Source organism: Notolabrus celidotus, chromosome 1, assembly GCF_009762535.1.
Source record: "Notolabrus celidotus isolate fNotCel1 chromosome 1, fNotCel1.pri, whole genome shotgun sequence".
Classification (NCBI taxonomy): Eukaryota; Metazoa; Chordata; class Actinopteri; order Labriformes; family Labridae; genus Notolabrus; species Notolabrus celidotus.
Window position 1 is genome coordinate 26126136 of NC_048272.1, and position 15696 is coordinate 26141831.

At 45.2% G+C, this 15696-nt stretch overlaps 2 protein-coding genes across 2 annotated transcripts in view; one reads left to right on the forward strand and one right to left on the reverse strand.

Annotated features, from left to right (window-relative positions):
- slc25a26 (solute carrier family 25 member 26) overlaps window positions 1-1890 on the forward strand; it is a 66532-nt gene extending 64642 nt beyond the window's left edge. Inside the window, exon 10 of the mRNA XM_034697725.1 lies at window positions 1409-1890. Coding sequence (XP_034553616.1) covers window positions 1409-1480 — 72 coding nt within the window. The 3' untranslated portion in view covers window positions 1481-1890. The remainder of the gene's footprint in view (window positions 1-1408) is intronic.
- A 2905-nt stretch (window positions 1891-4795) lies between these two features.
- The window catches only part of lrig1 (leucine-rich repeats and immunoglobulin-like domains 1), a 39912-nt gene continuing 29011 nt past the window's right edge, over window positions 4796-15696 (reverse strand). Inside the window, exons 12-18 of the mRNA XM_034686804.1 lie at window positions 15428-15591; window positions 14897-15250; window positions 13679-13960; window positions 11755-12189; window positions 7812-7946; window positions 7314-7589; window positions 4796-6787 (exon numbers count right to left, since the gene is read on the reverse strand). Coding sequence (XP_034542695.1) covers window positions 6603-6787; window positions 7314-7589; window positions 7812-7946; window positions 11755-12189; window positions 13679-13960; window positions 14897-15250; window positions 15428-15591 — 1831 coding nt within the window. The 3' untranslated portion in view covers window positions 4796-6602. The remainder of the gene's footprint in view (window positions 6788-7313; window positions 7590-7811; window positions 7947-11754; window positions 12190-13678; window positions 13961-14896; window positions 15251-15427; window positions 15592-15696) is intronic.

Below are 15696 nucleotides of genomic sequence, written 5' to 3' on the forward strand. Positions count from 1 at the left end.
GTTAACTGTTGTCCTGTTGTGTCTGCATGTGTCTTCTTTAAAATTTCCTTATTGCCGCTTTCTGATTGTCTTGCTCCATATATTTTATGTCCATGGCCACTTTCTCAAAGACGGTCATGTCATCTTCTTATGTAGCTTTTAGTCATTTTTAATCGTATGGTGCTATTTGTACTTTTCTTTTCTTCTCTTTTTTTGTTTGTTTGTTTTGGTTTTGGTTTCTCCTCTACCTTCTTATTTTGATTTTATTTTACCCTATTTTATCTTTGTTTAATCTTGATCTTTTTAGAGAGCCTTTTTAACATCTGGCAAGGGACTACGGATGTAAACTAGCCTTTTGGCTAACTGGCATATTTACAGAAGTGTTAATGCATGGTCTTTTTAAATAAATAAAATAAATAAAAATAAAAATTGAGAAATAAATAAAAACTCAGCACAAAAAGCTGAATTAAAGTCACTGAAAATAATGCTGTGATTAAAATCACTGCACTTTCATTGATATCAAAACATTAAAAATAGCAAATTTTTCTGCAATATTGTTAATTATTTAAAAATCTATTTTACATTTAATCAGACAGGCTTGGCAAATGCCTAGTCATAAAACAACTTGTATGTCCAGCTAATGTTGTCCATACCACCTATTGTATTTAGTAACTGTTAATTAAGGTTGCTTAACTGATAATATATGGAAGGCAAACCCACTGACTTAATCCATCAATCTTTACATATAGTGTCAAATCACAACAAATGTTATCTCAAGACGCTTTTACAAACAGAGCAGGTCTAGACTGTACTCTATGTTAAATTATTAATGAAGAATCAACACCAAGACAGGTTAAGATCCAGCACCTTCTTACTGACAGGACTCAATCTTATCTCAACTTAATCCACCATGAGCAGAGCACCTCACAGTATTTAGCTAGTTACAGAGGCAAGGAAACACTTAAAATAAATAAAGTGACTTTATCATTAAGTAATGGTAACAGCAATTACCGATACATTCTACATTGATATATGCATTAAAAATTCACAACACATGCATTACATCAATCCAGTTTAAAATGCGCACCCTTGTTGGAAAGTGTTGCCAAATGAAGTCCTAAGTTGTATAAAGTTATGTTAAACCAATAGTTCTCATGCAATTGAATTGACACTGTATTTTCTGTTTGTGTGTGGATGATGATATCAGTCCTGGATCATACCACAGTTGAGAGGCTTAGTACAGCACAAAGATAGACACCATGGGAGTGCCAGGTTTTAATTTGAAGTGTTCAATTTAAAAAGTGCTTCTTGATGTTCGTGATAAACATTCTTCTTAAGTTTGCAAACCAGGTGATCTCTCTGCGCTGTGTACTCACTACATTCAAACATATTTATTGCTCATTCTATTCTTCTTCTTCTTCTTCTTCAGTCTATTTGCAGGCAGCATACCAAGAGTAACCTTCATCAGCCTGGGTGGTTTCATCTTCCTGGGAGCCTATGAGAAGGTCCGCAGCACTGTGCTGTAGCAGCACGTCCTCTGTGACCGTCTTGAGCCCTGACCTAGCTGAGGAGCAGCAGGGGATGCTGGGTGTCTCTGGAAGTTCCACCCTCATCACCCCTGGGAATGGAAACTGCACCTCACTGTTTGTGAGGCCTAGAAAGAGCTGCAAACACCTGGTGCTCTGAGGAAGAGTCAGCCTCTGGCCCGATCTTGTTACCCAGAGGGCTGCATTCCTACTCATCGGTGTCCTGCTGACAAAGTTTCCCAGCCTGAAGGTTGAGCTTCTGTAATGTCACTAACAGTGTGCAGAAATGAAGCCACGCCCTGTCGTTAGAGACTAGTAAAGAAGCATTTTACTGTTTAATGTGTGTGAATCAATAAGTTATGCTATTAAACCCTGTCTCTTTTTATGCTTTGAGTGAGATTTCATGATTCCTTTGGTTCCCATATTCCCTGCAGTTTTGTTTCATGATCATTTTAGTGCCTCATCCATATTTTCTCTCTCTGCTAAGCCAGGCCACCTGCGTTTAAGACCCACCGGGGAGAGGCACGGTAATATCTCAACATTGTTACATTCCTGCCCGAGCACATCTGAGCTCATCCACCTGCAGGAGCTTTAATTTTATACAGAGGACGCCTATAACAATGAACACTTTGTTCAATCAATAAGGCTTTAGTTTTATTAGGAGCCTCAAGTGTCATGCTCAAGCTTTTATATTAGCTTGGGGTATTCAGAATTCATCATTTGTTTATTTTTAAGAACTTTATTGAGATACTTGAAAGTGTTATCTTGTAGCTTGTAATATTTGTGCATTGAAATATGTCTTTTTTTTTTTTCTGTTGTCCATTAAGTTGGCCTGATCAGGCGTTTTTTCAGAGGTACACTGATTATTTTAGCTCCTTTCCTTTAGTTCCTCATGTAGTCTCAAAGGAGTAATAAACGAATTTCAAGCTAGTTGAGCAGCATGTTATCTAAGATCATTTTTAATATGAAACAAACAAAAAAAATGCACAAACAGGGCACTGGTGTTGCATAACGACGGCCAAAGCGCAAAACCTCCTATCTGAAAATTTTACATGTGCAGACAGGAGTTGTTGTGCCTCAACATATTCCCAGCAAACGTGATTGGAGGTTTTGGTTAGGTGACTTTTCTGTCACATTGAAGGGCGGGATTACCTTGGAGACGGACTGAAAATGTGCAGCCTTCTTTGTTCTCATCATTTAATGTGAAATCCGCAAATCAGCAAATTATGCAGATAGGAGGTTTTGCATAACTGGCCATTGTTAAAACAATGAAAAATAATATATCATCATAATGTATATAATAAAAGATAATAGAACATTGTTCATTAAATAAAATAAAATAAAAAACAAGCAGTGAATAGGCTAGAGCATTGTTTCACAAATTGTATTAATAGTCGTATGTCTTTGAAATATAAAGCTAGGCTACCATGCAGTACTATCATTTTTAACTTTTTTTGGGGTTATATATATTTTTTTCAACTTTATTGAAAAGACAGCTGAAGAGAGACAGGAAATGTGGGGAGCAGAGAATGGGAAGACATACAGCAAATGGTCAAGGCCTGGAGTCAAACCAGTAACCTCTACGACGAGTACTACAGCCTCTGCAGATGGGGCGTAGACTTGTTCCGCTAGGTCAACGGCACCCCTAGTAGTTTGGTATTTTTAATAAGATGTATCTTGATTTTGGGCGGCTGTGGCTCAGTGGTAGAGTGGGTCGTCTCTCAATCAGAAGGTTGGCGGTTCGATCCCAGCTCCTGCAGTTAGCAGTATGCGGAAATGTCCTTGGGCAAACCCCAAACCGGTCCCCGTTGCATGGTCAACGGGTTGTGAATGTGTATGAATGAGATGAGGTAATACTGACGGTCCCTCACCGTTGCATCCTCTACTACGGAATGACTAGAAAAACACTACATACAGTAATAACAAGTCCATTTACCATTTCATAATTAAAAAATGTATAAATGTTTTACTGGTGAACTCAGATGTGAAAACTTCATGCTCTTATCCGTATAGATATCTCTTCTGTGCGTTTTGGACTTTTTCTTCAACAGGGTAATTCATTTAAACACTTGCATCAGATGACTGGGATATGCCCCCATATAAACAAAAGCACAGACCTCAGGATCTGTTCATCCCATTCAGAAAAGATCCTGTGTTCTCTCTCACTCAGAGTGCTATCTAGCTCTGCAGATGGTTTTCATTTTATTTGCCAAGTATTCCGGGGTATCAGCTGTTAACTGCATGAGGGGGATTAACTCGGGGAAAATATGTTTGTTCTGTGGTTTGTCTAAATTAACCATTGAAAGATTAGTTGTTATGATGATACGACATGAAGTACAGATGTTAATGCATCTGGCCTTACACAGGAAATGGTCATGATTCTGCGAAAATCATCTTGTATCTCTTAATGCCTGTGGTGGAGCAACAGTTGCAATTATTTGTAGAGTTGAATTATTGGATTCATCAGGGATTTATTAAATGGATAATATGTTAAAGATAAGACGTGCCCATAAAAGTTGTCTATTATACCAACACTAATGGTTTTCATGTGGTTCATTAAAAATAAGAGCACAGAACGAGCCAAGAAAGGTTTTAGTTGAAGGACCAACAAATCATTCCTCCATGTCTGATTAAAGGAGGATGATTTTAAATGGCACGTGAATGAGCGGTTGGTAATTGAATAAGCGTTTCCCCTCCTGGTGAATAAGCTCGGTGTTGTCCTTGCAGTCAGTATAGAGGTAAAACTGAGGCCTTGGTAAACCCTGTCAGCTTCAGAGGGAGACTGATGGCCTCACAGGTGGGAGTGTTTCCATGCTTCTTGTCACTAGGCTGTTGGACTACAATGGCCAGTGTATGATTGGTGGAGGCCACGACCAGGGGCATGTCAATCATCCTGTGACACACATCCATCTGGAATGCACATTCTGGCCAGCTACTGACCCTCGGTCTGCCCTGACTCACTTGCAAATATTTTAAACAGCCTGCAGAAGGAAAAAATATGCCTGCTGTCTTTGGAGCTTCAGGGAGCCAGCACACATTCCTGGTGGGAAGATTAGCTGTGTGTGTGTGTGTGTGTGTGTGTGTGTGTTTGTGGTCCACGCACAAGCTACTTCATAGCTTTGCAGATCAAGGTCTCCTGGTTTCATGTCTTTGTACATGCTTCATTTAAATTGATGGCTTCTCCATAACCGCTGTGACATGTGAGGAGCACAAAACTAAACTCAGCTGCTCACTAAAACATCCTTCATTGTTTATGCAGTCAATAAAAGAGGGGAAACAAACACTTGAAATGATAGCAAAATGGGGTTTTATTAGACACTTCAATGCCATGTTAGACACTTCACTGTTTCAGCTTTGACATCGGTACAACGGTTCAATAAATTACTCAGCTGCACCTCACTTCCTCTTGTCCCTTTTACCTGCTACTCTGGGATTGGTTTTCTAAACAGGGATCTCTGATTGGTCTTGCTGGTACAATCACCTCTGATAGGTGCTATCAGGTGTAACCAGAGGAGTGTGTCCTCCAGTTTACCTTGGTAAGGCCACAGGTAACAGAGCGCACACGCTACACACACACACGTTACTTACACACACACACACACGCTACTTACACACACACGCTACTTACACACACACACACACACACGCTACTTACACACACACACACACACACACACACACGACATTGTAACTACTTTGATTTGTGAGCCATTTGTGATAAGCTTGACTGCATTAATCCTCAGGGTTTGGTTAGAGCACATTTCACAAGCTTCCTAACTGTTCACAGCATGAGGCCGCACCTTTGGTTACCTGAAACATTGCAGCGATGATGAAACTGTATGGGTTGATGTGAGAGGCAGAATTACTGGCCATTTACCTGTGAGCTCACAATGGTGGAGGTTGAGGCACTTTACAGCAGTAACACAAAACGCTATTCTCCCTCATTCTCCATCAATCCAGCTAATTAAGTGTCAGTGCCTTAGTGACCATGAAGAGGCAACAGGTCCATCTTGTAGGATGATTACTGGCTGTTAGGGTGGATATTTTATTTGTAGTCACTTTTCAGAACAAATAGGAAAACAATCAGAACATATTAGAGAAATATTTTCCCTAAGCTAGCTCAGAGCAGCTTTGCAGTACCTTGCAGTATTGTAAAACAGACAGAAGAGCCCTAATGTAACTGTGTGTTGAACTTTTGGATTAACTTTGTGAGAAATGACTCCTCACACAGAGGAGGATCCTGCATTCTTATTGGCAGATATCAAGAACACTACCTGCTTGTGTATGAACATTGAATATAAAAGTGCTTTAACTGATTGCCCTCAAATATCCCAGCTCAAACCATCTGGCGTACCAAAAGAATTCACATCAAAGCTCTTCCTTCATTCAAAAACAATGAGTGTGAACTGTGTTTCTGTAAGGCCGTGTTTGGCAACGTTTGTCAAAAAAAACAAACATTCAAGTGCAATCAAGTGTTTGTTTGCTATTAAGAGTGTACCAGGTTCTCTCACAAAAAGTCTCTGGATATACGCTATTACAAGTTGAGTTTTCTTTGATCATGCAATAAGGCACCGCAGCTGAATGTTGGTAAAAGCTGAAAAAGGCTGTTTTTTTTGAAGAAAAATAAAAATACCATCACTCCTTTCTTTGTCATGCACATAAATTCAAATACTCTTTTGTAAAAGTTATATAATATATAATATAAGAAACTCTTATGTACAGTCAAATGTCCAAAGGTATATTTCTCTTTTTTTCCCCTGCACAAACATACACTGTACAAGATTCCCTACATTTACATGCTTCAAATGCAAGTCACATTTTCTGGAGCTAGAATTCTTATTGGTCACCTCCCAAACGAAGGTTTTTAACTATGTACAGCTGATACGCTCAGATGGGACGCCACCCACACAAGCTCCGCCTTCACACTCCGGATGCCCCTCCCCCTCCTTTCTCTCCCCTGGTGCTCCCTTGCATTCCAGATCCAGGAGGTTTGGATTCATTCGCCTCGATATGAGGTAGCAGTTTATTTCCCAGTGCAAAAAGTATTAAAGTTCACTCCACTTCTGTGAGTCTGTTTTGGGCTGGATGGAGCGCCTGCTAGTCGCTGGCTCTCCTTAGGGGGGCACTCTCATTCTGAGAGGCTCTGAGGGTGTGTCCATTAGACAGCAGAGTCTGCCTGAGCTCAGGCTCACAATCACTGTCCATGTGAACGTGGCACGTCATGCCGGCCAACTTCACCGGCTTGTGGAAGGAGTCTTCCTGTGATGAAGAGCACGCCGGCACTGAGGAACAAAGAGGAAAGGGGGAGGAAGGAGAAACAGTCAGTGACGTGATATGTGTGCAGACAAATATGCATTCAGCTTTAGAAGAGATAGGCAGTGGAATGTATGCACAGGGCCGTGTTGACATGTGGAGGTGAGAATTGGTATTTGGAGGCCACTGGTATTACTCCTTTCTAAAGGAGATGAATCCCAGAACAGGCCCAGGCGTGCAGTTTGGCAGCAGAGAGAAGTCAGTGTGTCTTTACAGAGAGATCTCATGAGGGGCTCTGGGCGTAAAACTATGATACACTGTCAAATACTGCTAGGCGTCAATCCATCAACAATCACTCAAGCCAAAGGAATGTTGCCTTGAGAAGACTTCCTAAATTGTCAATAGTTTCTCATGGTTTCACCTCGTATATTTGATATTCCAAGAAAAACAGTACCAGTAAAAAAGAAGTGTTAGTCTCTGGGTTAAGGTTGTCAGCATTTGTTAGCAGACACAGTTCAGGTCCTTTGAACATTCTTTAAATGTATTCAACCTCACCTTTCCTATCCCTCTGTTGTATCGTGTTGTGGTTTTTTGGAAGTCCGTGGAAGTCCTTTCGGATCCCGTTGGGTGTCCCGTTGCAAAGTGGTGTCGAAACTGTCCCTGCATCATGCTGCTGCACAGGATAGCAGTAAGAGTGTTGTGGAGGCGCAGAGTGCTGTTGGTACTCCATCCCTCCAGCAGGGCCAAACCCGTGTGACAGGTAGTCAGGGTCTTTAGAGTAGCTGCTGCTGTTCTCCATGCAGTCTGAACACACCACTGCACCGTCAAATCCTGCAGGCAGGGAGAGAAAAAATTAATTATCTGGAGGCAGAAAATCAACAAATGAATGTCAACACTGCGGTCAGAGCGTCTGCTGTAATTATTTCTGATGCTGAGCAGGCGTTCGTGAACAGCGACAACCCTTTCATGGTTTTGCAGCACAGCAGCTTGTCTCAGGGGAAGTGGGAGAAACTGCTGGGGAGCACAAACATCAGAGGAGGAACTGTGAGGTACCTGTGGTGTCTACGATGTGTCCGTTGGGCTGAGGTCCACCACCTGCCTCCACACGGATACATACATCCTGCCTCTCAGAGAGCGTGCCCTGCGAGGAGAGGTAGCTTGGTACGTCTGGGGGGACGATTGTCTCATCTGGAATAGAGGGAAGATACAAATACAGTTCATTAGAAGTGCTAAAAGTAAGTATGGATTGAACATAACTCATTCAAGCCTTTATAAGCAAAAGATCTTTTTTAAATACCTACAATATATAAAAAAAAACAATATAGAAATAACTGATGGGGACAGTTAGACTTGTTCTGATACTACCTGAAATATAGTGTTAGGTATCAGTGATTATGTGAGTATAAAAACTGCTCCTATGCCATAACTAACTGCCCCCCCCAAAAAACTGGCTTTAGGTCTCATCACTATCACCGCTCTCTCTGTCTCTTATTCTCCTCTATCCCTCTTTCCAGACCCAACTCGGACGAGGCAGATGGCTGTCTAACATGAGTCTGGTTCTGCCTGAGGTTTCTGCCTGTTAAAAGGAAGTTTTTCCTTGCCACTGTAATTACCTAAATATTGCGATGTGCAATGCTCATGGTGGATTAAGGTGGGGTAAGACAGAGTCTTACCCTGCCTTGAAGTTGGGTCTCTGTTCATAATTTGACATAGAGTGGTCTAGACCTGCTATGTTTGTAAAAGCATCTTGAGATAAGGTTTGTTGTGATTTGGCGCTTTACAAATAATGGATTGATTGATTGATTGATTGATTGATTGATTGAGGTAAACAACTATGTGACAATAACAAACACTGTAGTGCTTGTGAAGATTGTGTATGTTGGGGTCAAAGCTAGTATGCCCGCCTTATGGCAACACTGTCCCTAATTGGTTGTAAGGTATGTTGGCGTGTTGAGCTAGAAATGGAGGTGAGCCTTGAAACAGCCAATAGCAGGAGCTGTGATTTTGATCCGGAGAGACTGACAGCTGTGCAAGAAAGCACAGTAGCAGTATTACAGAATGCCTGGTGAAGAATTGTTTGGAGTGTATGAAGGCCAGATTGTTTGTTATGGAGTTTGAGTTATAGTCGGGTCTCTGTTCCAAAAAAGGCTAACAAAGGACTTCCACCAGATCCATGTCCGGACGTCTGCGATCCGCTGCGGTCCGGCTCCGTGCTCTCTCGTCCGTCAACAATCACCGGTTGCGGTTTCGGAACGCAGCACGGAGCAGGACCGCCGCACATCTGGAATCATGTGACCGAGGTTTTTCCGCGGTAATCAATGAATCAAGGATTCTCCTCCTCCTCTCCTCGTCTATGTTGTCTTTATCAGCCTCTGAAAACCTCTGACTTGATGACTCCAGGCCTGCCTCCACTCTAAATGACATTTTTTTTGTCATAGTTAAGTTAAATAGGATCTGGTGATAACCAAGCGGCATCCTCCGGTCTCAAACGATGAAGCCCATGCAGAAGTGTTATAAACTGCAATACATGTAGAATCCGCTTGAGGCTGGCTGCAGAAACACCGGAAACCACATAGATATGAATGGGAAAAAGACGATCTTTGCAGCATTAATAAACATGTTTACAGCCTGGTTCAAAAAACGGCTTGGCTCTACATTGCTAATCTCTCTATCGGCACACACTGTACGGGGGGTGAATTTTTTTCAAACGTGACGGTTCAGAAGATATTAAGATTCCGAGTTTTTGCCCAAATAAGTACATGACTGACGTGACTCCTGGTCGGGAACACATAGCTGTTGGCTGAGAGGCTCACACTACGTCACACTCTGCCTGGTTGTGTTCTGCATTTCCAATATGGCTGCCGCAGTCGATTGGCTTCAAAACAGCTCTCAGGAACAGATGGGTGACGTCACGGATACTACGTGATAAGTCGTGCTACGGCGTCCGGCAAAAATAGAAGTCTCGTGTATGCCTGCAACGGAACGGATCCAGTGGGGGTTAATAGATAGACTAGAAAAGAAACCTATCAGATCCGGTGCCGTGATGGATCGGAGACGGACCGGACATGGATCTGGTGGAATTTGGCCTTAACTGTCATTTGAAGCACTGAGGTGGACTCGTCAGGACAGAGCTGCATGAGCTGATCAAGGGGGCAATGCACTGCGGCAAAGAGAAGCTATGACAGGTAAAGTTCAACTTCCTTCACTTTAGGTTTGGCAGCAAGTGCTAGTTACATATTAATATTATGTCATGGGCAGCAGACGCCTGGACAAGAGATGATATTTCCTATCAGCTGAGGTCCTGTCTGCCATGACGCTAGCAAAATTTATTTTTCCAACCATTATTATGTCTTGTTTTTAAATAGCCGAGGCGGCTGTCTGGAGCTGCGGTCGCAAGGCTGCTGGTGCTAGTCGTGGCGGTAATCCCCGAACCTGCTGGTGGACACCAGAGGTGAAGGGTGCCATCAAGCTGAAGAAGGAGTCCTGCAGGTCGTGGCTGGCTTGTGAGACTCCGGAAGGCAGCTGACAGGTACCGGCAGACCAAGCGATCTGCGGCCCGGGCGATCGCCGAGGCGAAAGCTTGGGCGTGGGAGAGGTTTGGTGAGGCCATGGAGGAAGACTTTCAGTCGGCCTCGAAGAGGTTCTGGCAAACTGTCCGACAGCTTAGTTAGGGTAAGCGGCCCTTTGTTCGCACTGTTTACAGTGTGGATGGGGAGCTGCTTACCTCGACTGAGAGTATAGTCGGGCGGTGGAAGGAATACTTCGAGGATCTCCTCAATTCCACCAACATGCATTCCGAGGAGGAACCGGAGCCGGGGGATTTGGTGGGGGGCTCGCTCATCACTGGGGCCGAGTTCACGGAGGCAGTCAAACAGCTCCGAAGCGGCAGGGCCCCGGGGGTGGATGAGATCCGCCCCGGGTTCCTCAAGGCTCTGGATGTTGTAGGGCTGTCCTGGCTGACACGCCTCTGCAACGTTGCATGGACATCGGGGACTGTGCCTCTGGAGTGGCAGACGGGTGTGTTGGTTCCCCTTTTTCAAGAAGGGGGAGCCAGAGTTTGGTTCGCATTGCCGGCAGTAGGTCAAATTCGTTCCCAGTTGGGGTTGGACTCTGCCGTTGGTGCCCTTTGTCACTGGTTCTGTTCATAACTTTTATGGACAGAATTTCTAGGTGAAGCCAAGTGGCGGAGCAGCACCTCCAAGTCTGAGGCCATGGAGCTAAGTCAGAAAAGGGTGGCTTGCCCTCTCCGGGGTCGGAGGAGAGTCTTTGCCCCAGGCAGAGGAGTGTAAGTATCTCGGGGTCTTGTTCACGAGTGAGGGAAAAAGGGAGCGTGTCTGCAGTGATGCGGACGCTGTACCGGTCTGTTGTGGTGAAGAGGGAGCTGAGCCAGAAGGCAAAGCTCTCAATTTACCGGTCAATCTACGTTCCGACCCTCACCTATGGTCACGAGCTGTGGGTAGTGACCGAAAGAACGAGATCTCAAATACAAGCAACCGAAATGAGCTTTCTCCACAGGGTGGCTGGGCTCAGCCTTAGAGATAGGGTCAGGAGCTCAGACATCCGGGAAAGGCTCAAAGTAGAGCCGCTGCTCCTCCAGATCGACAGGAGCCAGATGAGGTGGTTCTGGCATCTGGTCAGGATGCCTCCCGGACGTCTCCCTGGGGAGGTGTTTCAGGCATGTCCGACTGGGAGGAGGCCACAGGGAAGGCCCAGGACACGGTGGCGAGACTATGTCTCTCAGCTGGCCTGGGAGCGCCTCGGTATCCACCCAGAAGAGCTGGTGAAAGTGGCCGGGGAGAGGAGTGTCTGGGCTTCCCTGCTGAGGCTGCTGCCCCCGCGACCCGCACCCGGATAAGCGGAAGATGGATGGATGGATGTTTTTAAATAAAACTAGTATCAGTGTGATACTTAACATCAGCCATAATCATTACTGCTCGTTACATTGATGTGTCTTGAGCCAGATGTTTATCAATGATAACAAATCAGAATAGCTCACCTGTGTTTGTGACGCTGCACTCCTCGCTCTTCTTCCTCGTCTGGTAGATGATGCATACCCACACCAATGACGTCAACACAATACTCGTCACCACGGCAATGACAATGATCCCAATAGTGACCGTGCTTGGCCCCACTGGCGCTGCACAGGGGCTGCGGCGCCGTGTCACCACCAGCTGGCTGTGAGCACGCTCAGTGCCCAGCGTGTTGGACATGAGGCAGGTGTAGCGGCCGGCGTCCTCCAGTGAGGCAGAGCCGATGACCAGCAGCTGGTTCCCAGGAGTGAAGTGGTGTCTCTCGGATGGGCGAAGCGGCTGGTCGTTGCGCAGCCACGTGATGCGGGGCGGCGGGCTGCCCAGAGCCTTACACTGCAGGGCCACAGTGTCCCCAACCACCACGCTGCGGTCCTCCAGGTCCTGGGCCAGGTGGGGGGTTTCTGTGTAGAAGAAAGGGAGGTTAATTTTCTCATAAAAACTCCTGAGGTCAGCATTCTGTTATTCTTTTGTTATTCTATAGCATCAAAGTTTCAGGTTTCTGCTCTCAGATTTCTGCAGCAGATCACTTTGTTCACGGTATCAATTACAGAGTGCTGAGTCAGCGGGATACAGAGCACAAAGTGTGATGATCTGAGTTTGAAATCCAATCACTCAAAGCTTATCTCATGATGTCAGCCTCATCTACCAATCACATTTATGTAACTGAGCTCACATCTGTCATGCTGACTAACTCATACATTTTAATTACAGCACACAAACTAAAGTGTGTCGGGAACAATCCTACTCTGAACAATGTTTCTGTGTTTTTCAGCAACTTCACGTTCTGCTGAAAAGAGTACACTGAACTGAGTGTGTGTGTGTGTGTGTGTGTGTGTGTGTGTGTGTGTGTGTGTGTGTGTCTCTTAAGGTAGGCTTCCTCTTGACTGAGCACTTCCCATCACAGTGGGACACACACAGATTAAGAGATCTTACTTAACCCACTTCAGTCGCCCCTCTCCCTCCTATCAATACTTTCCCTCTTCATCAATCCCCCTCTCCCCACTACTACCTCCTTCCCTTTCTTTCTTTTCTCTCCCACCTCTCTACCTTCCCCCATCACAGTCACTCACTCCACCACTCCTGTTCTTCTTTGGCTCCTATTTTTCTCCCCCACCACTCTTTTCCAGACAGGGGCCCCTCGACTTCAGCCACTAACCCCCCCCCTCTCTCTCTCCTTCCCCTCCGTCTCTTAAACCCAAACATCACAGATTCAGTGAGGAGGCATGGTGGCTTGCTTCAATATTTTACATTGTTGAGTGGATTAGCACTCAGCTTGAACTGCTGTGAAGTCTAACGAGTCTCACACAAGTCGCACAACATGCAAATATGTCTGGAACACGCCTCAATCACTGTGAGCATGAAAATTAAGAGTGTTGTTTCAAAGCTGTTTATGGGAAATTAAAGGGTTGAAACTATTAATAAAAACTCTCCAATGTCTGTTCAACAGCCGGAATGCTCAGTTCAAAGACAAAGGACAAAGATGATCTATGTGCTGGGATGGTTTTGTTTGATTTAACAGTGTAAAACAGCCAATAAACTGGGAGCACTGAGGCCTGCAGTGAAGCGGCCATGACTATCCCTCCCACCGGGAGAGGAGAAGGGAGGGGTGGGAATGCCTAACAAACGCCCCTCTGTGAGCCCCCCTCCGTTCCCCACCATCCCCCCTTCGACCCCCTACTGTGACCTTTGGCCCTTGACCTGCAGCACGGCCACAGCTGCAGAGAAAAGAAAAATATAAAGCCTCTCATTCTGCAGCCTTGGACTGACCAATTCCCAACTGAGCGCTGAGCTATTTACAAGAGGAATGTGGGAAAATGATCAGCAGAGTGTTACACTGACTCAAGAAAACTCCACTACTGAGAGCAACTACAGTACAGCAGAAACGCTCACCTAGCACTGTGAGGGTGGCGTTGGCAGAGACGGTGCCGGCAGTGTTTTTGGCAGTGCAGCTGTACACGCCCATGTCCTCTGGTTTGACGTCCATGATGAAGAACACATCATCATCAGGCATGACGTGCATTCGTCGTTCGCGTGCGGCGGGGAAATCTGTGCCGCCGTCTTTCTGCCAGGCGATCTGCGGAGCCGGATGCCCCTCCGCGGCACATTCAAGCCTTGCTGTGTGGCCAGTCCTGATGGTGCTGTCTCTGGGGGTCTTCACGAATGAGGGGAGCACTGCGGACATAAAAGAGACGATTCACATCAGGGTTGTCTGAGCAGAACAACTTTACTTGAGCTGACCGTCCAGCCTCTCTTTTTGTAACAATTCTCTCATTCTTCGTGATACAGTTCCATATTTTTACACCCATGAGGAGTGCAGAAGAGATAGCCTTTTCTATTGCTGGCATCCAGCTTAATCAATTTGTTCCAAGAACCATCTTTGGAGAAATGGAGGTCGAGGAAGAGAGAGAGGACTATATTCAAGTGGAACAGAAGAAGTCTGCATGCCCACTGATCTCAACGACTCCTCTGTCAACAGGACATTTAATACTCTTCACGAGCCCAATGCAAATAGGCATTAAATTTAGGAGAAATAATACAATCACACGCATAATAACAGATAGTTTCTCCCTGTCAATGTTATCTTGACGGGACCCTGGAGCTCTCTATTTCTTCTTCTTAGGTGCATTTCGACCAAGAGTTCCGGGGTTTCGACCACGGGCTGAAGTCCCGGGTAGATTGTGCAAATCAGGCCAGTGACGTATGGAGAAAAAAAATTATATTAAATAATATTTTGAAATCTTAATAAAAAACTAAACTAGTATGCATTCCCAGGAACTCCCTCTGTGTTTCAACAACTGTGTAAACTCCACAAACACCGTAACGTTCAACCGAAAGTCCCAGGACCTTTGAAAAGTACTACCCCCCAAGCAGGGGCTTTTCAGGGGAATATTAACTGAGCTAAATTTAGACCCTGGTTCCTCCGGTCGAAATGCATGTAGTTCAGGGTTAAAGTACCTAGTTCTGGGGTAAAGTTCCTGCGGTCGAAAAACACCTCTTGAGTCTTAATTTCCTGCATAGTTCTTACAACTAGCTATCCTGTTTGGTATTAACACTTAATCAATAATCAAACCCAAGCAATCTCATTCTTTAGTTCCTCAAGCAACCTACCGTTGACAATGAGGCGAGCCTTGCTGGAGTAGGTGGATCCAAAGTGATTGGTGATGATGCACTGGTAACGGCCCTCATGAGCGAAGGTGACATGCCGCAAGTGCAATATAGTAGTGTACTCCATCACGCCTCCACCTGCACCTGGCGTGTCAGATGTTGTGCCCTGATGATGAGCCCGGACATGGGCGTAGTTCTTTGTCTCAGCATTGCGGAGTAGCTCCTGGTCCTTTCGCCAAGCAAAGGTCATGGGTGAGGAGCTGCTGCTGGCGGCCGTGCATGTAAGCTTGACGTCGCTACCGAGGACAGTCACTGTGGTTTCTGGCTGCACGGTGATTTGAGGCTTTGGAAGATCATCTACATGCAGAGAGGTGAAGGGGAAAAGACAAGGTGAGATTATGAAGGAAGCATAAATAATCCGTCAGCCATCACAAATATATCTCAAATATATATATATATATACCAAAAAAAAGTATTAACAGGTCTGAACTGAACAGCGCTAAGTGTCAATGTAAGCAAACACACATAACTTACCACACACAAAGCTGCTGGGTGGAGCCTGGAAGACACTGGTGCCCTTCAGGCTCTCTGGGTGGGCACAGGTGGCGTTGACCCCGGCCTGCAGACCACGTGTCACCAACCAGTCAGGCAGCCAGTGGAGCTGACAGTCACACAAGAAGCTGTCACTCTGAATGAGACTGTGGAGGAGAGGATATGTGCGAGGTGAGTGTATGTGGTCTATGTATCACTTCAAGTCCACCTGTAACTGTTGATGTGTTTTGGAGATGGATTTGTGTGCATGC